The sequence below is a fragment of the Elgaria multicarinata genome, chromosome 6 (assembly GCF_023053635.1).
Source record: "Elgaria multicarinata webbii isolate HBS135686 ecotype San Diego chromosome 6, rElgMul1.1.pri, whole genome shotgun sequence".
Classification (NCBI taxonomy): domain Eukaryota; kingdom Metazoa; phylum Chordata; class Lepidosauria; order Squamata; family Anguidae; genus Elgaria; species Elgaria multicarinata.
Window position 1 is genome coordinate 56,575,158 of NC_086176.1, and position 20,152 is coordinate 56,595,309.

The 20,152-nt window shown below is 40.1% G+C and overlaps 1 protein-coding gene across 1 annotated transcript in view; it reads left to right on the forward strand.

Annotated features, from left to right (window-relative positions):
• The first annotated feature begins 404 nt into the window (after positions 1–404).
• Positions 405–20,152, forward strand: part of SYK (spleen associated tyrosine kinase) — a 31,264-nt gene continuing 11,516 nt past the window's right edge. The window contains exons 1-7 of the mRNA XM_063128764.1: positions 405–812; positions 926–1,086; positions 4,526–4,664; positions 8,265–8,337; positions 9,366–9,415; positions 12,235–12,303; positions 15,826–15,910. Of these exons, the coding sequence (XP_062984834.1) occupies positions 405–812; positions 926–1,086; positions 4,526–4,664; positions 8,265–8,337; positions 9,366–9,415; positions 12,235–12,303; positions 15,826–15,910 (985 nt within the window). The remainder of the gene's footprint in view (positions 813–925; positions 1,087–4,525; positions 4,665–8,264; positions 8,338–9,365; positions 9,416–12,234; positions 12,304–15,825; positions 15,911–20,152) is intronic.

Genomic DNA, 20,152 nt, shown 5'->3' on the forward strand with positions numbered 1-20,152 from the left:
AATGAACTTTCCGTAAGATTAAGGGTGTATTTTTCAAGTGTGTTTCGCCTATCAATTGGAAAACATTCTAGTCTAAAGGAGTTCATGCCAGTAAGAATGATCATATTTGTAAGAGAACAGTGAAAACCATGGCTCTTTCTCTAAAAGGGCTTCTTTCATCAGATCATTGAGAGGTGTGATAGCACACAAAATACCACTTCACTGTATTTCATTTTCACATTCCATTGTGTGGCATATATCTCACCTTATGGCTCCACAGAAGGTCCTCAGGGTGGCATATAAAATAATTCAATATTGTTTGAAAACTTTACTCATTCTGTTTTATCTTCTGAGCTTACAACATATTCCTTTTTTCCTTCCAGGTATAAAATAGCTACTACAATAAATAAAGAAGTGGAAGAAAAATGGCAAATGTTAATTCTATTAGCCATCTCACTTATTTCTTTGGCAACATCACACGTGAAGAAGCTGAAGATCACCTGATCCAAGGTGGGCTGAGCAATGGACTCTACTTACTGCGACAGAGCCGAAACTATCTAGGTGGTTTTGCTTTATCCCTGGTGCATGGTGGCAAAGTTTATCATTACACCATTGAGAGGGAAATTAGTGGCACTTATGCCATTACAGGAGGAAAATCCCACAGGAGTCCTGTAGAACTCATTAACTACCACTCAGATGAAGTTGATGGCCTTGTTTGCCTACTCAGGAAACCTTGTAATCGGCCACCAGGCGTGCAACCAAAAACAAGTCAATTTGAGGATTTAAAAGAGAATTTAATCCGGGATTACGTCAAACGAACATGGAACTTGCAGGTATTGTAAGTTTAGTAGTTTGGATATGTCCAAAGCATTCAGTGTTTACCTCAAATTCTAGAACTGTTTATATTAGATTCTGACACCATTTCCCCATTTTGTTCATTGTGCAGGGACATGCCCTTGAGCAAGCGATTATTAGTCAGAAACCACAGCTAGAGAAATTGATTGCGACAACAGCACATTTGAAGATGCCTTGGTTCCATGGAATGGTATCTCGGGAGGAATCGGAGCAGCTTGTCCTTCTAGGAACAAAGGTCAATGGGAAATTTTTGTAAGTAAATATTTCCCCTGCAATTTCCAGAGGTTAATGCTGACAACCTGAAGAGTAGGAGGAAAACTCAATAATGCCACATGATGCATTAGTGTTTCTAACCATTCCAGCGTTTGCCACATGTATTATTACTACATTTATTTATATCCTGCCTTTATCCCAGTACTGGGACTGAAGGCGGTTTATAAAATTAAAACATGTACAATTAAAATATATAAATTACAAAAGTTAAAATAGAATTAAACCTACAGTAAAATTAAAAACATGTTAAAAAATTAAAAAAACTGTAACAGGTTAAAGGGAGGAGGGAGAATCCAATACATTTACAAAGGTCCAGTATAGTTCCAAAAGCCTGCTGAAACAAAAAGGGGTTTGCCTGCTTCCGAAACTGTAGCACAGAGGGAGCTATAGCACAGAGAGCCTAGCCTGTAGCACAGAGAGCCTAGCCTTCCTGGGAATGGAGTTCCAGAGCCTTGGATCAGCCACCGCGTAACTATCAGGCATGCCTGGGATGTTGGTGGGAGAGAGAGAAAGGCCTCCACAGAAGATCTCAGATCATGGGCAGGTTCATATGGGAGAATACAGTCTTTCAAATAACCTGGACCTGAGCCGTAGAGGGCTTTATAGGTGATAACTAGCACTGTGAATTGTGCCCGGAAGCAGACCGGAAGCTGGTGAAGTTGTTTTAACAGGGGAGTTGTAATCTTTAATCAAATACATATCTGTCTGTCTCATCCATTAAAAGCAATATATGGCTTATTTGCACTGTTCTTTGTGGAACATGGAATTGTGCAAGTTTTTCTTGTAAGTGGTAAAAAACCCAAAAATAATTGTGTATTGAAAATAGGGCTGTTAAGCTAATAGTGAGTTATACTTTAACCTTTATTAACTAACTTTATTACCAGTTTCCAAAAGAGGCAATGGTTATCTGTTCTTCAGTGTGATAAAAACATTAACAGTGTTTCAAACTCTTTTCTCTATTTTATTTTCTCAAGCACTTTAATCTCACTGGAAATAAACGTACCTAATTGATTGATGATTTGAAGACTAGATACCACTTGTTAAACTTTCATATTCCACCTATGGTACATGAAAGCAATGTCACAAAGTTCAGAGTTGGTTTGAAATATGTTCTCTGAATAAGGGATTCTGCATGTTTTCTATGTCATTCATTGCAATTGAGATACTCATTTTGTTGCAGTTAATGGCTGAGTCTAGAGGACTAAACAGGAAAAAACAAGGTGTGTTCTGTATCCTACATGCTCTCACCTTATTGGCCCTCATAAAATCCATTACCGCACCCTGGCACTGATTCAGAACACCCACTGTCTCAACTGATTTATATGAAAAGGATTAATAAACCTGGGTATCATCCACTTATTGGAGACACCTCAGCTCTCATATCCAGATAACCTCCCTTAGCAGTTTCATGTAGATGTTGCACAGCATGGAAGATAGAATAGAGCCCCATGGAATCCCATAGCATAACTGCAAAGGCACAGAGCAATAGTCCTCCAGTACAGCCTTCTGAAATTGGCCATCCAAGTAAAAGCGGTACTCCTGCAACACAGTACCTCCAACAGAAATTATTGAAGTTTACTCCAAAAGGATTTTTTTTTTACTATTCTGAGGATATTTATTTGTCATATCATTGCTCTTAAAAGGTACTAAAGACCATGTATTTCTTTATGCTTGAATAAATGAACTGGCATTCCCCTCCAATTTTCATTTACATCCTACTTTGGAGGGAGGTATCTCCCATCTTTTATCTGACTGTACCATGTGATGTCAACATTTGTAATGGACTTCTTCCTTTATTTCTGTTAACTATCAAGCCTATTTATAGATAGTGCACTGTGCACTTCTTGTCCTAACAGTTCAGGAACTGGAAAATCCTCCTCATCCATGTAGCTTGGAAATGACTTGACAAGTTCGTATTAGCTGTTCTGCCCACCCCTTTCTTTCCTCTCAGTCTGCTTCATAAAAGAAGCATGCCAATAGATTCCCCCCCCCTTTTTTTTTGTTACCATAGATTTGTACCTCATTTCAGAGTCGATAATTGTATACAAAAAAAACTTGAATTTAAGGACCTGATGCTTTTTGGTAAGCAATATATTGAAGCCACACCTTAGACATCTTTCTATTGCAGACATGGAGAGGAGAATTTGTAAATGTTTGTGTCTGTTGCAAGGAACATTATAGACCTGAGCACATCTCCTTTTATGGTAAAGCAATATTTTGAAATAACAGGGGTTTTATAACAATAAAATTTGTGCATGCTGAGAAGGATGGTTTGCTTCATCAGAAAGTAGGAACCCAGTAATGTGGACCTGGGGTTCTGCAAGACCCAATTAAAAAACTGGGTGGTTTTTTTTTACAAATGCTGTGGAATTTCACTATAGAAAATAGCTGGGAATGGGATAGTATAACACAGTGGTTCCCAAAGTGGGCCTTACCACCCCCTTGGGGGTGGTGTGATTGCATAGGGGGCGTTAAAAGGCAGGGGGCGCTAAGAGGCAAAGGGGCGGCAGGGGGGCGCTCGAGGTGGTCTTTTCCAAGAACCACCTCTCGAGAAGGTCTTAAAACCCAGGGACATTTTTATGGGAGAAGGTAGTTTGGTCCCAAGCTATATAGGGGAAGAATCCACACATGTATTAATACCATTTAAGAAGCGTCCTTTTAACGGTGAATTGAAATGTTTCAAAAGCATCAAAACTCTAATGAAGAGATGTACCCTGCTTGGTGTGCCCCGCCACGCCGGCTGCAAAACAGATTACTAAACGTGGTGATTTAAGACTCGTGTTATGTGACTTTAAACCAGACATTGGGAAACTGGTATCACTTCATCAAGCCCATCCATCACATTAAGAATTTACAGAATAGTGTGGTACTCTACCGCCCAGAAAGCTTCGGCTATGGGGTGGTATATAAATGCAATAAATCAAATCAAATCTACCCTAGTTACTAAATGTGATACCTAATATACTTGCTAAATGACTATCAGACTTTGAAAAGATGATATCACTCGATCAAGTTCATCAATTATGTTTAATTGAATAAACTAAAAAAATGTAATTGGTTTTTGAATAAATATTCAATTGTTACTGTTTTGAATTTTATTATTATTATCTTCCTTAGTGGGTCGTTGAAAACCGCTATTCTGAATAACGATTTTTATAGTGTAGGGTAGGGGGCACTGGGCATGAGTTTGTGGAACCAAGGGGGCGGGTACCTGAAAAGGTTTGGGAACCACTGGTATAACAATGATCTCCAGCAGCTATTACACAAGTTCTGTAATTCAGAAGAATATAGAAAGATGAGAATTTGGAACTTTACACAGCTAATGTAAAACAGTGCAGCAGTCCCACATTTGTCTTTGTAAAACTGACTCTCCCTGCAGTTTGAAAGTACATTTTTTTATTTTTCTTGATCTTTGTAGAATCAGGGAAAGAGACAACAATGGATCCTATGCTCTTTGCCTGCTCAATGAAGGAAAGGTTGCACATTATCGCATTGATAAAGACAAGAAGGGGAAACTCTCAATCCCTGATGGAAAGAAGTTTGATACTCTCTGCCAGGTTTGTCTAGTGTTTTTCATTGAGCTTCATGCATATTGACACAACAAATAGCGGCCCCGTTCAGACAACACGCTAAACCATGCTGCTTAACCACAAAATGGTTAATGGAATGCAATGCTGTTATGCTGTGGGGGTCTGCAAACTAAATATGTTTTGCATAGTCACATATTTGGCTATCATCGGTTGTGGCAAAAAAGAGGAACACAGGAATCTGCCTTATGTGAGTCAGATCATTGGTCCATCTAGCTCAGTGTCTTCACTGACTGGCAGCAGCTCTGCCAGGGTTTCAGGCAGGTGTTTTTCCAGACCCACCTGGAATTGCCAGGGATTGAACCTGGCACCATCTGCATTCAAAGCAGGTGTTCTACCACTGAGCTTCAGCCTCTCCCCAAAGGTTGCTTGCTAAAGTTAATATAAATTGTTCAGGTCTCCATTTTAATAGGCAATTAAGCTAATTTGGGTTATTTTTGTGATTAAGCAGATTGCAGCAATCCTAGAATGTTATTTATTTCATTTCTATATTGCCCAACAGCCAAAGCTCATTTTCTCACAAAAATGGCAAAGTGATATAAAAGCAATGAAACACTTGGCTTGTTTCTTTTAATGATCTATCAAAAACATAAAACAAAAACTCACAGGGAATTCCTTTGCAACAGGCAAGTATAGCTGAAAGGAACCAGTATTACTGCTAGAACTCTACATTTGCACACACATCACCTGGTGATAAGGTAACTAGATTCACAAACTTTAGAAAGAAGATTGTATGGGGACATCTGCATGAATAGTGAACCATTTTCTTATGAAGGAATACCCATTTATAAATGAGTCATACTTCAAGTGTTGTCAAACTAGTTTTTATAATGTGATGAAATATTAATCTGTGTCTTAATTACAAGAGAATGATAAGCGAAGGCCAAACCAGGCATGTGCATATTTGCAGATATGGCTATAAATAAGGGTGAGGGTCTATTCTTATCACTAAATGGAGTGCAGGGGGATGGAAATAAACCCTGCTTCCCTCTTCCACCCTACCTCCCTGCGCTCCACCTCTTTACTTTCCCCTCCATCTTTGACCCAATACAGGAAGTGAACTGGCTTGGGGGTGGGGAACTTTCAGATAGCAGAGCAGAGGAAAGGGGTGGGTTTCACCCCCTCCACCCCACACTCCATTTAGTAATAAACGTAGAACTCCCACCTCTGCTTTACTAGTGAGTGTATGTTTAACAAACTTGAACATGTCTGATTTGGCTCTTTGTCTGACTTATTCCTATCAAAATTTACTGTGCAAACTCTACCTTCATCAAGAACCACACTTTAGGTTACACTGCCGCTGTGCCTGTCTAATGTCACATGGAGGACATCCAGACTTGGAAGTTGTAGTATGTACGTTACTTTTGTATAAGCTGCAGGTGCTGCATTTCACGCTCCTCACACATATTTGTTTAAACCTCATTTGCATTGTGATTTGTGTGCATATCGTTGTAGGAATTCATCTATGTAGGTCTTCTTGGTTTTTAAAATGATGTATTTTTAAACAAATAAATAACAAGTAAACTGAATAGAATGGAACCATAGCCTAAAGAAGCCAGAAAATATGTTACATATAGTATAACCAAACCTGAATATTATCACCCATTTTCGTATTATTCTTGTTAATGCTACAGTCAAAGTGCTATAAAAAACTACAACCCAATCTCTACTGCACTTGTGACAGTGAAGCCTCACCATGGACAGTGTGTTAGAGGTGGGCCCAGAAAAAAATGCTGTGCATAATATAGGGGGTCGCAATAGGGCTAAGGAATCTGACCCATGGTGGGCAATGATCAGCCTCAAAACACTCATTTCCCAGAAGGTAAAGTGGTGAGACTAAAATAAAAGTAACTTGTCCAAGAACGTAAGTGCAAGGCGGGAGAGTGCACAAAAGCACAAAACCACTCTTCTGAACCCAAATAAACATTGTGCTTTATTTTGCCACATGCCAGCCTCCCAGTTTAAAAAAAAAGAAGAATGAAAATTAAGTTTTAAAAAATCTTAAAATAATAATAGGGAGTGGCAGGAAGCCTGGCGTGTGCCAAGAGAAGTCCATGTGCAACATATTGAAGACCCCAACAATAGAGGATGGAAGTCTTTTTGCCTCAGTTTGATTCATGCCAGACCTGCTTCAACTTGGAACAAAGCAGAGCCTTGCTTCAGTTGTCTTCCCCGCTACGTAAGTCAATGGAGACCATGCTGTCTCCATTAACTTGCAGGGGGAGAATAAAGATTCTGAAGTTGCACGTATCAGTCAGCTGTCAAAGCCCTGAGGCCCCAATGCCCTACAGCACTTCAAAGCTTTGAGACTACCTCAATTAGGACTGTTTTGGTGAAGAACCGGTTCACTTTAGAAGAGATCTGAATACCTCTAAAATAGTTATCTGCAGTTTGGTATTCAGGCTTGGACCCTGAATTCCCATGAGCAAAAAGCTCTGCTCACAACATACTTTTGTTGGCATAAGTGGGGAGAAGGCAATTTTCCTCCATCCTATTTCTCCTGGTGAAATCTCACCAATTCCTGCCCACCCAATTCCAGTCAATCCTTTGCTAACCGCAAGAACACCTTTCCCTCCCTCAGAGGAGGGAGGAGCTCTAAAAATTATTTTTCCCTCTCCAAGTTGAACCTCAGAATCCCTTGCTTCCTGGTAAGTAGGGACCTATGGAATGCATGTGTCTTGAAGATTGGGACATAGTCAATAGGTTGTTGAACAGCCTAGGAACAGGAAAACAGTGGTACCATTGGTATTAGTAGAGTGGGGTGAACACACTAGGGCTGTGCACCGCCTCGGATCCGAATCCCGAATCCGAAGTGGATCGGGGTGATTCGGACCTCCGAATCACTGATCTGAAGCGGTTCGGGTGGAGACCGAGGCAGCCTGAAGCCATTTGGCTCCGAAGCTTTGGGCCGCCTTGGTGCTTCAGAGGTGCCGCCCCACCAGTCTCCTTACCTACTGCCTCCACCACTGCCATCTTGGTTCTGACGGCTTCCAGTGCTGCCACCAGAAATGAAAGGGAGTAGGCCGTGTGATTTTAAGATATTGTGTGGCCTCTGTTGTGATTAGTACCTCTATGGCCACCATAGTTTGTGGCCATAGTGGTACTAAACGTTTAGTACCTCTGTGGTCACAAACTACGTTGGCCATAGAGGTACTAATCAGCAAAGGCTGTGCGATATCTTAAAATTGCGTGGCCTACTTCTGGTCATTTCCGCTGGCGGCACCAGAAGCTGCCAGAAGAAAGATGGCAGCGGAGGCAGCAAGTAAGGCGACTGGTGGGGTGGGTGGGTGGGTGGGGGAGACCCTTTTCTGGGTGCCGGCTGTGCAGTGAGGCTGTGCAGATGGTACCCAGAAAAGTCCAAGTCTCCTCAGAGGGCCCAAATCTCGCCTCACCAGAGGTGGATCAGAGATCGACAAGAACCTAGGATAGGCGGCTGAATTTCACACATTAACTGGAGATGATTGACCATAACTTTGGCTGTAGGCCATTAGCAATACTTCACTAGCTTGTTCATGCATTTATTTCTTCTACTTCCTTCTCTAATCTTATTTTATTTTCTTCTCATGGTAGCTAGTGGAACATTATTCCTACAAAGCAGATGGACTTCTGAGAATAATTACAGAACCAGTTCCAAATTCAAAAGGTGAGCAACTGATATTTTTAAAACATGGAAGGGTAAATGCATACGTCATCATTACTTATCATGGATCATTATCTTTTTGCATTCCAAATAAAGTCCTAATACTGAAACTCAATAGAAACTATTCATGGTGTTAAAGGTATGATTGTCCTAATTATCTCTGAAAGGCCCATGCTTAAAATAAGATATTGGGTCATCTGAAAAGACATTGAAATATTTCATACAGCTTGTCCCAAAATGCAGTAGTGAGTTGATTATGTACTTTCTGATGAGACAAAGCACATTAAGCAACGAGTGGGAAATTTCAAATAGGAGCCTGATGCAACCAGGGGTTCACTTACTTTTGCACATACCCTACACATACATTATTTTATTTCATTTTATTTCACAAGATTTTGTATTGGTTAATCTAAACACTATTGGATATTTTAAAAAGGTCTGATTTTGAATCATGAAGCTATCATGGTAATACTTTAGAATTTTCATAGTTATCGTTAAGGTTCACAACCTTTTTTTCACTGCTGTATTTTGATGTCAGCCATGAAGCACTCTTGAGCCAGAAGGACTAACAAATGTTCTTTTTGAAAGGATGGCCTTTCACCCCTTCTGAATCATCACTGATTAATACTTTTTGCATTATATACTAGAACCCATGTGAAGAACAAAGAATAGTTTGATAAGTGTTTTAGAAAATGGAACATGTGCTGTTACCATTTATCCCAATTTTATTTTGCCAAATTACCTGTAGCAGTGTGAATGAAAGCAGAAGCTAAATCAGCCTCTTCTATTAGGCAAATGGGGGTTAATAGTAGCATAAAACAGGATGTATAGTAAGTCTGTATTTGACAACTTGCTGCAACTGTCAATGGGCAATCTAGCTCCTTTCTTGTTAGTTTTATTTCAATGGGATACAGACAGAATTATACTGACCTTTACGCATGTATTCACTTGAGAATATTTTCCACCTGTCTTTTCTCCTAGAAACAACAAATGATATTTTTTGTAATAATTAATATATCTAATTATTTTAGGTCAACCTGGCGTTATCCATACTCCAACACTTCCTGCGCGTCCAGGCATGGTAAGAAAATATACTGGCCAAATAAACATCATTAAGTCTCATGATGGTTTTTGATGATGATGATGATAATTTGAGTTCTTAATAATATGTGTACTTGTTTAAAGGTAAATCACTATAATTTTCTTAAATGGGTGTATTGAAAATTTGATATTTTGGGGGTGTATTTTCGAGTAGCATTACGCATTACATGGATACTTTTGTTCTGTCTTATGCATTGTATGAACTAATTCATGTGAAAGTAACTACAGCAATAGTGTGTGCCAAACTTGATATTGGCTCTATCTGCTATATACAGAGTAGGGTATATGAGCTGCCATAATTTTCAAAATTCTGAGACTAAAACACAGTTCAAAATAACTAATTAATACAAGTTCTGCACATATATTTACTTGCTCTGCAATCATTGTCCTCCATCCAAAAATCCAGTTACACAAAGGATTTTAATCCATTGACAAAGACTGGAGTGGGAGAAGGCACAGTGGAAGAGCAGAAAGAAAGAAAATCATGGGGAGCATACTTAAATAGTGTAGGAGCCAGGATGTTACTGAGGGCCATTAAAGCCATTTGGAGAAGAAGAGAAAGAAATAGAACACAAAATCTCTTAGTCTCAAGCGCTGAACACTATGAAAAGAAAATACCTTCCCTTATTTGTAAAGCTAGTCCAGCCTTCTCCATTCTGGTGATACCCTCCAGACGTGTTGGACTGCATCTCCCATAACTCCTGACATAATTCCCTTGCTGGCTGGGAATTATGGGAGTTGCAGTCCAACACCTCTGGAGGGCAGCACCATGTTGTGGAAGGCTGGGCTATGCTTCTGTTTCTGACATTCACATCAGTGCAGGAGGGGGCATGGCATTGACTTAAAAATGCCATTACCACTCAATTTTAAGGTTGTGCACTTATTCAAATGACAATAACTCTTATTCTCTTCTTTAAGCCAGATTCATCCATGCTAGTAACTGTATGGGTGCTTGTTTGACCTACAGCTGGGAAGCAGATTCCCAAGTGGTTCTGGCATCACTTGTTGCACCTTTGAAGTTGGTGACCCATGGGAGGGAGGGGAAGCATGTCCTATAAGCAGCTTTGTATATGGGGCAGTCTCTACACAGTTGGGTACAAAGGAGCTGCTAATATGCCTACTATTCATGGGTGAACATGGGCAAAGAGAGTAGTTTTTTAAATAAATAAATAAATAAATAAATAAATAAATAAAGGATCACTTTGGTTTACATCCTAGGGGAGGGATATTAAGAGACGTAATATTGAGATAAAAGCATCTAAATATTCTACTTCCAAGGTCAAGATTTTTTTTATTTATTTTTTTAAATCTTTTAAAAAGGAAATTGATATCTCTCCATGCAGTGGTATTTCTTGACATCTCTCTCTATTCATTTTTCCCAGTTCTATAGCCATAAAAATGGTTTCCTAACTCGTAGATTTTGAAATAAGCATTTTGGCGAGTTGATTAGGAGGACAAATTACCTAATTAAAATGCACCACATATTGTTGGCGGCAAGAATTTTTGCAGCTTCAAAAAGCAAAATTAAAAATGCATAAGAAAATGCGATATTGCCACGTACTGCACAAAATGCGCTCTACCTAGAATAGACCTTTTCATCTCGTAAATAAAATTAGTATATCTGAATTGTGAGTTTTGCTATTGAATCTCTGAAGATGGGCTTTTAATACAACTGGGCTAGTGTAGCTTTCCCATGACTGGAATTGGAGAGGGAGGCGGTCTTCTTGATGATAGGGGTGGGTGGAGGGGAACATAAAGCCTGCAGTCCCAATCTGGTTTACTAGCTAGCTATGCTCCCTCTCCCTGGCCACATGCCCTCTCCCCCACACAACTGCCAGTCATTCAGTGATTTTCCAGCTTTTGCATTTCTACACATTCTGAAAAGTTGAAATCCCTCCCCTAAGTTACTGGCAGTAAAACCTTTAAGCTAAAATATCCTGGTATATTTTTAATTTTGGCTCCACCGCTTTTGCCCCACTGATTAGTGGAATGTGACTCCCAAGAGCATATCTGAAATTGAATTTGGCCCTTGGGCTGAAAGTGTTCCCTTACCCCTGTCATAATGGCATGGCTTCCAAGCAGGCTTGAGCTTCAAAAACCTCAGTCTAGAAGTGTTCTGAGATCCCAACACCTTTTCTGTCAGTGTGGTTTTCATGAATTTAAAGACATAGGAACATTCTGAGAAATCACACCTATGTCTTTAAAGTGTGACATGGAAATCCCGCCCCTGGGCCCCAACTCTGGGTTGTCTCTCTTCAGCAAGCCAGAGTTCATGGTTCTCACAGTGCTAAACAACTTGCTCCCACTTGCAGCAGAAGGAACTGGGCAGTGTGCACCAGCATGTTTCCTCGCTCATAACAATCCAGGTATTTTTAAAATCCTGGTTGTCATGACATTGGATTCCTGCATTGAGCAGGGGGTTGGACTCGATGGCCTTGTAGGCCCCTTCCAACTCTGCTATTCTATGATTCTATGATTCTATGACATACAAAGCAGGCCACTGATCCCCAAATGGTTGTTTGGCAGCCACCACTGTTCAGCGGAAATAATCTGGGGGGCTGTAGCTCAATGAAAAAATGGAGTTTACAGATGGGGAACAAAAATTCTTCAGGAAACGTTCAACTGAGTAGTCAAAACGAGGTTCTCTACATGTGAATCCTAGAGAAAAATACAAAAGTGCACAACTGAGTCATAGAATGTAGAATACCCACTATTGTAGAAGACGTGTGTTAAATATTTTTTTTCCTGTATTTTCCTGATACACTTATTTATCCTTTTGATATCCTTTATGGTTTCTAGACATGGTCAACAGGTGGAATTATCACCAGAATCAAATCATACACTTTCCCAAAGCCAGGAAGCAAAAAGGTGCATAAACACAGTGTTTTATAAATGTATAAATGCGTGGAAGAACTTACCCTCACTCACCTCACAACTCGTTTGATTATTTTACTCTGTGTCTTGCTGCTAATCCTCTGTGCACATTTGGCAACTTCCTTCAGCTTCTACGTTATTTTATAGAATTAACCCACGCTTTATTTACCAACAAATAGAAAGATAGCATTTTATGTATTATGGATATGCAGTGATCTCATATTATTAATATTATGTCAGCTAGCTATAAAGGTAAATAAAAATTAAACTCTACCACGGCAGAGGAGGAGGGCGTGTTTGAGGAAGAGGCTGAGGAGGAAGCAGCTTAAGGGCTCGGCCATTAACACCTGTAAATTATGTTTAAAGCTGTCATGAACTTTATTCATTCCAAACTTGTTCTCCATGTCTTTGTTCTGCACTTCCGATTTCTTCTTGATGTCACCTTCTGTCTGATGTTGTACATTGTTAAAATCCAGTTTGATTCCAGTATGCCTGCAACACGTGTGCATCTTAATTTTAAAATCTCTACGTTTGTGTTTCAGTGAAACACAAGAGCACAGAGAAAGTGCTCCATTCCTTGCACAAAATTATCTGACGTAGGGGAAAGAAATGCCCTGCTTCATTAAATGAGCTGTTCTGTCCATTTTTCTCCCCACCACCTATGTTTTGGGGATTTCTGTGCCTATTAAACCAGCTGACACCTTGAGAATCAGCACTCCCAGCACATGTGACTGATCTGGAAGTAAATGGTCAAACATGTGTACTCTTTTTCATGCATTTTATACATGGTTAATGACCAGATAAAACAACACAGAAATATGTAGTCATGCAACTGCAAGCTGAAACTATCCAAGAGTAAACCTGTTTCCTCTTTGTGACTGAGTTTGATTGATGAGTACCGTATGATGAGTGATGCCTTTCTTTGGTTTTATTTTTAGGGAAAATAAGAGGCAAATTTTCATATACATTTCTTCATGTATATAACAATATATAACAGGCTCAAGTTACAGGAAGACAGATTCCAGCTGGACATCAGGAAAAACTTCCTGACTGTTAGAGCAGTATGACAATGGAACCAATCACCTAGGGAGTTTGTGGTCTCTCCCACACTAGAGGCATTCAAGAGGCAGCTGGACAGCCATCTGTCAGGGATGCTTCCTGCATTGAGCAGGGGGTTGGATTCAATGGCCTTATAGGCCCCTTCCAACTCTACTATTCTATGATTTACTCATTTCAGGGCTTCCACCGGAAAGCGCTAAATCGCTGTTGTGCAAGCAGTGGGGCCTACTTGCACAACGGAATCAGTGAGAGCCCCCACTTGCACAACAGACTCAGGGGGCTCAAGAGAATTAGCAGAGGTATACGTGCCCCATTAGATTCTGCCCATGGTATTTAGACCAAACACAGAAAAAGGCTCTTGTAACAGCCTAGGATTCTGTCATTTTATGGACCATTCATCAAAAAATTCCAATATCAGTCTTTTGTAATTCTAACAGAGCAAGAGGGCAACTCTGGATCCAGCACATAGCTTAAATATGTGGCTTGTTCCAATACTGCTAACCATAGTTTCCCAGTTAGGACAAAATAATTACTGGAAGACTTCCTGGGGGACTCCTACTCACTCATGCAAATGGAAGAGGAAAGGAGCTGCATACATGCCGAAAATGGTCATTCATATCTCAGCTCATGAATGACTTAGATATGGTCATTTGAACACAGTCACTGTCCCAGAAAGTGAGCCCTTGGGGTGGTTTAAATAATTCAAAGCATTGTACTCAGTTATACTGATTATCTCTCAGCCTATGATAATAATGCTGGTGATCATACTGAGCATTCTCAAGGGTTACTTTTTAATCACTTACAAGCCCTTCAAGCAGTTCAGGATCAGGCCCATGCAAATTCTAATATGATAAGGAGAAAATTCTTCATGGGCTTTTTGTGTGTTATAAAGTCTCTCTCTTTCTGTGGAGTATTAAAGTATAAGGCTGCAGTCCTATGCATACTTATTTGGGAATAAGTACCATTGAATTCAGTGGGGCTTATGTCTGAGTAGACATGTGTAGGATTGCACTGTAAGAAGGGTAACTAAAATGATAGTTAAATCTTAGTTACCTTTAACTAAATGTATAAAAATTCAGTTGCTTGTGTTAATTAAAGAGGCTACTTTGAGGATAAGTGAAAGAAAGTGATCTTGCTGATCCTTTGTGTCTTACATGAAAAGTGCTAATCTCAACACTTCCAGATTTGTAAAGTGAATTGATACATGCCTGTTTCTTTTCCCACTGCATAGACCAAATCAATTCCATATTCATCTTTTCTCTACTGAATGGGAAGGATAAAGCGAACTTGCATGTCTCCCTCCTTCATGTTAAAACTAATGAATTCTAATATGATCAAACTATATATTTAAAAGAAATTCTAAGATCATTTGGGACATCTTCTTGCAGTTCCTCATTGGTGAATAGAAGATCAGGGGCTTTGGAGGAAACAGGAGGTAGAATTATCGCATAGTTACGAAGTCCATAGCCACATATTATTCAACTCATATTCCCTTTAAAAAAAATTCTAGCAATTTCTAAAAATAGAATTTGCAGACAAAGCCAATCAAAAATGGACGAGTGTTTTTGTTGCTCTTGACATACGGTGCTTCCAGATGAGGCTTTTATTGTGCAGTCGCCTTGCCTCATTCAATGAATATTACACGGCATCTGGACAACGTGGCTGTCTCCAACTCAGCCATGTTTTCTTAATGGAATATTCCATCTTTCTTTCTAGAAAAAAAAACTGTTAAGGAGGGGAAAACGGAATCGTTGCACAGTGCCTTTTGATTGGTAGCACAGTAAGAGGACCTATAAGCTTAGAACTGGTTCCCGCAAGATACACAATTCTTCTATACACAATTTACACAGGCAGTTCTTGCTCAAGTATGCACTGGCCTGTAACATACGTAAACCAAATGAAGACAGATACATGAATTCTGGGGATTTTATCTAAGATTGCCTGTTTCATCAGTTACTTTATCCAGGTGAATGTGTACTCATCAAATATCAGGACTGTTTGCAGGCAGATGAAAATATTATATGTGAATTTTTATTGATCCATGCTGAAAATAAAGCCATAGGCCAGGAATGTACATCAAAGGGTCAGTGCAATAGGAAACATTTAGAGATACAACAACAAAGATTGAAAATATAAAACAGATTGGAAGAAAAATACAGAGTAGCTCCAGTTTGAGAGGATACAGGATTCTGAAATAAAATCAATATTTCTATAGTGCTACAGTTTGAATAAAAAGCCAATAATTAATTCCCTTATCAGAAAATGCTTTGAAATATTTGCAGAATCCTTTTATGCTTTAGCAGCATGACTCTTATTTTGCTGGCATATATAATGCAAGAAATAACTTTTCCTCATGCATTAATCCTGGCCTACGTCTTTCATTGCTTCACTTTTGTGTTATAATCCTCGTCTTAACCCAAAAATTGACTAACAGAAAATTTTGTTTGTGTGTCACAGTCCCCTTCAGCTGGTTCTTCTAGCCGGAGTGTTGCTTCTGCATTTTCGTCATTTAACAATTATGTGCCATCACGGGCAAAGCGAGGTAAGCAACGACATCATCTCACTTCTGGTAATAAACATTATATAATTTGGGCAATAAAAAGCTGTTCTCGCTTATTCAGCATATTGTCAGAGCCATGTTGGTCAAAGCACTTGCAAATTTGGGTAGAGATTCAAATCTTACTTGATGACGGTCTTAGTGTTCCCTCCACTCTACTCCATGGAGGCCCAATTTGTAAAGTTAAAGGTAGACATACATGATTTTGTTCACATTAGTCCCTTGTATACTGTAGACTTTAAAAACCTATTTTGACTTTACTTGATCTTTTCCTTATTGCTTGCTATCTGGTATTACAACGCTTTCCTTTTCACTCTAAAACTAATATCTTATACATGTACACCCTTCTGTTGAAATCAAGAGCCCAAGATTCTCTAGCCATATTCCCCATGCCCAAATACTCTTGCTACATCATAGAAAGACTCCATCCCAATCTTGAACTCTGTACCTAAGAAAAAGGAAGCCTGGAGTTTTGCCTGTCCTTTCCGTACTATTCTAAAATAGGGCCCAACATTATGGAGCACTTATGCGACCATCAGTTTTCTTGTGCCCTGCCAATTCCTGTTCAGAAGCCGCACCCGTCACTTGTGGAACAAAGATTTAGCATTTCTGGGGCAACCAGAAATGCGTAAAAATGCTCATTTCTGGAATGGGGCAGGTCAGCAGAGCTCCACAACCTGTCCCAATAGAAAAATAACTGTTTCTGCTCCGTTCAGGGCTTACTCTGTGAGACCCACCACTTGCACAACAGAATCTACATGTCACAGAGAATCTGTGTGGGGCTAACTGCCCCATTGGATTCCACCCAGGAGCTAGGTAGCAGATTTTAGCTTGCAGGGGTGTCATCTTCCCCCTTTTAATTTGGGTTGAATAGCTGTGGGCTGAAAACTGAGGCTAAAAGGATTGTGAGTAATTGTGATGATTCATAATGTAGAAGCCTTTAAAAAAATATCCTGGAATTGGTTTGCCTTCTTATAGCAAGCCTACTTGTTAAAAATAACATGCTATAAGGTAAAACCAATCAACCCGCTTCCAATGCTGATGTTTTACTAGTAAGGGTTATTTCCTATGGAAAACCTTCACTTTCCCTTTTACGTTTCAGTTCCATGCAATTTCTAAAAGTAATGAGCACTCCAGAAATACTTTTCAAACTTACAAATTACTAGGAGTTATAAAAGAATCTATTTGACAAAGCAAAACTGTAACATACATGCACATAATAGGGCTGTGCACGGACCCCCCGATCCGCTTCTCTTCCAGATTTGCAACTTCCAGGTCGGGTCCGCTCCACCTATGGTCCACTCCACTTTGCTGCGGAGCTCCGGATCCAAATCGGAGCTCGGCTTTTCCCCTCATAGACTTGCATTGAAATCCAAAAACGCCTTCAACTTTTTTTCTGTTAACGTTAGAAACCTCAAACTCAGCACCATGATAGATTATCCATGTATACACATGCATGCCAAGCCTCAAGCACATCCAAGCATCCCCTGATTTTGAGGGGATTTTTGAAAATCTGACACCCTATTTTCAGAAATGGGATTTACTCCGACATTTTTACATTGGATGTCTTGGATGTCTATGGAAATGCTGCCGAAGGTCTTGATATCCTTGCTTTCAATGAGTTTTGCATCCCCAATCTTAAGCTCCCCGGCTGGCTTGCACAAGAGTTTGTGCATACTGCTGCTGCTTATAATTTCCTCACTGACAGATAAATAAATTGGAATTGGACAGAAGTTGGGTTCCATATAATCGTCTGCAGCAGTGGAGTTACAGTATCAGTGTCAAATATTAAATCTGCCAGATTATTGTAGCATCTGTATGAGCGCTCATTGTGAAATAATTCTAATTAATTAGTAAGGTTTGGCCAAGAAGCTGGTTCAGGTGTTCTTCTCCCAAGTCACCTTTTAGGGCCAAGAACAAGAACTAACATCATTTTATGTTGATAGAACTGAAAATCAGTAACCTTTTCACTGGGTATCGCTTTAAAGGCCCAAACCACAGCATGATCTCATGAGCCCTCATCTTCTAGAAAGTCTAGCTAAAGATATGATAATACTAAGTAGCAGCAGCTGTGGTATTAACATCCTCCCTGTGGTGATGGATGTGTGCTAGGTAGCAATTAATAAGATCAGCTTCACCTTTTATGCTTACATTCCAAATTTAGCTTATAGAAATTTGAAAGCTGCTGAAGGTATGCCTAAAGAATTTAGCAAAATGGCTTCCACATATGATTAGCTTCTCAGATAGTTAAATGGAAAAAAATAGTTTTATATCATTACTTTCTCTGTTAAACATCTTATCTATATATTAGGAGGTGACTCTACCAGAAGGGTCTATTGCCACGTCCCTCCCAGATTCTAGCTCACTATTTCTCTCTTCCACACTTGGCTGTTTCTCCCCTCTCCTAGCCTCTGTGGGGTCAAATATGTAGATTGACTTTGGAGATCATATTCTTCCTCTCTTTCTACTCAGTTTCTTGTCGTTTGAATTACTTGGAGTCCAGATTGTATTCCTTTATTTACAGTCAACAGACCAATATAAAACAAGAAGATACACCATTATATAAAACAATACAGAGTAGGGATAAAAAGAAGGAGTGTTACAAAATCACTAAAGATACTAGATGGTTATTTGTTGGTTTCTGAAAAGGGAACAGAATTGGGTTATTGGGGCCTAGCATAGTGAAAAAGGGAGGGATATATAGATAATAAAATTGCTAATCTGTGGATTTAAACGCAATCAACATCCATAAGCGATCTGGTGCGGATGGCCAAATTCAGGAATTTGGCCACCTGCTCAGTGGTAGATTTACTGGAGCCCTGAAGTAGACTAATCAGGAGTGACTCAGGGGATCGTCCAGGGAGACGTTGCATAATAGGACATAATAGGTCTTTTCTTGCCTGTTGGTAAAAATTGCAATGGAAGAGCACATGCAAAATGGATTCCACCTCGATGTTATTACATGGGCAGTATCTGTTTTTGGATGGAATTTTCTTATATCTGCCCTCCAGCAACTTGGAGGGGAGGACGTTAAATCTTGCTAGGGTGAATGCTTTCCTGTATTTGGGAATGGTTAACCAACCCAGGTATGGCATTCCGTCTTTGCAAGAAGGGACTGGGAGACCCAATGATTGGGGGGAACATGGTCCCCAGGCAGTTCCCCGGAGCTCTTGGTGGTCTATATCCAGTAGTCTCTGTTTGGTGATCTGTTTAGCGCTGTCCAAGTCCAGAGATAGCAGGGAAAAAGGGGATAGCCCTATTGAGGTTACTTTTTGCACCACTGCCCTAGACCAGTGAGATTCGGAGGGTTCTAACAGGACTTTGGTAACCAAGGAGTTGGGGGTGAGCATTAGGTGACAGCGGAGCCAGTAGTGTATGGTGAATATCCAAGCTTGGCATTTAAGTGTACTTAGTCCAGCCTCCAAGTTGAGGGCAGCACCAGAAACACATCTAGGGACTTCAAATATAAGCCTGAGGTAGAGATGTTGCACTCCTTCAAGAGAACTTTTGAAGTGTGGGAACCATATTGGAGCTCCAAATAGAGTCTGAGACACTATTTTAGCTTTGTAAACCTGGATGGCTGCCGGTAGATATTTCCCACCTTTCGCATAGAAGAATCGGGATAACGCACCAATAGTTTGTTCAGCTTTACTCTTGGTGTGTTTGCCATGTGCCCTCCAGTTTTGAGCTTCATGAAACCATATGCCCAGGTATTTATATGCGTCAATTTGGTTGATTCTGTTTCCCCCCATGGACCAGGGGAATCTTACCTTCCTCCTGGCAAAAACTACCACTTTGGTTTTTGAATAGTTAATTGTCAGCAGGTTTTTCTCGCAGTATTTGGCAAAACCATTTAGTAGTCTCTTGAGGCCCAGTCGAGTCTGGGAGATCAAAACGGCATCGTCAGCATAGAGAAGAACGAAAACTTTTGTTGAACCAATCTTGGGTGCATGCGATGGTAATGAAGCCAACCAGACAGGGAGGTCTGCCAGATAAAGGTTGAACAAGATGGGGGCGAGAACACATCCTTGTCTGACACCAAGTGAAGTGACAATCTCAGTTTCTACTCAGTTTCAATCTCTCTTTCTACTCAGTTTCTTGTCGTTTGAATTACTTGTCGTTAGACTGGCCAGGCACCCACAACAGCCATTATGTGACTCGCTTCCATGGGAACCATTTTGTGATAGTGCCCACAGTAGTTTCTCAAATTACCAAATGTGCCCATGG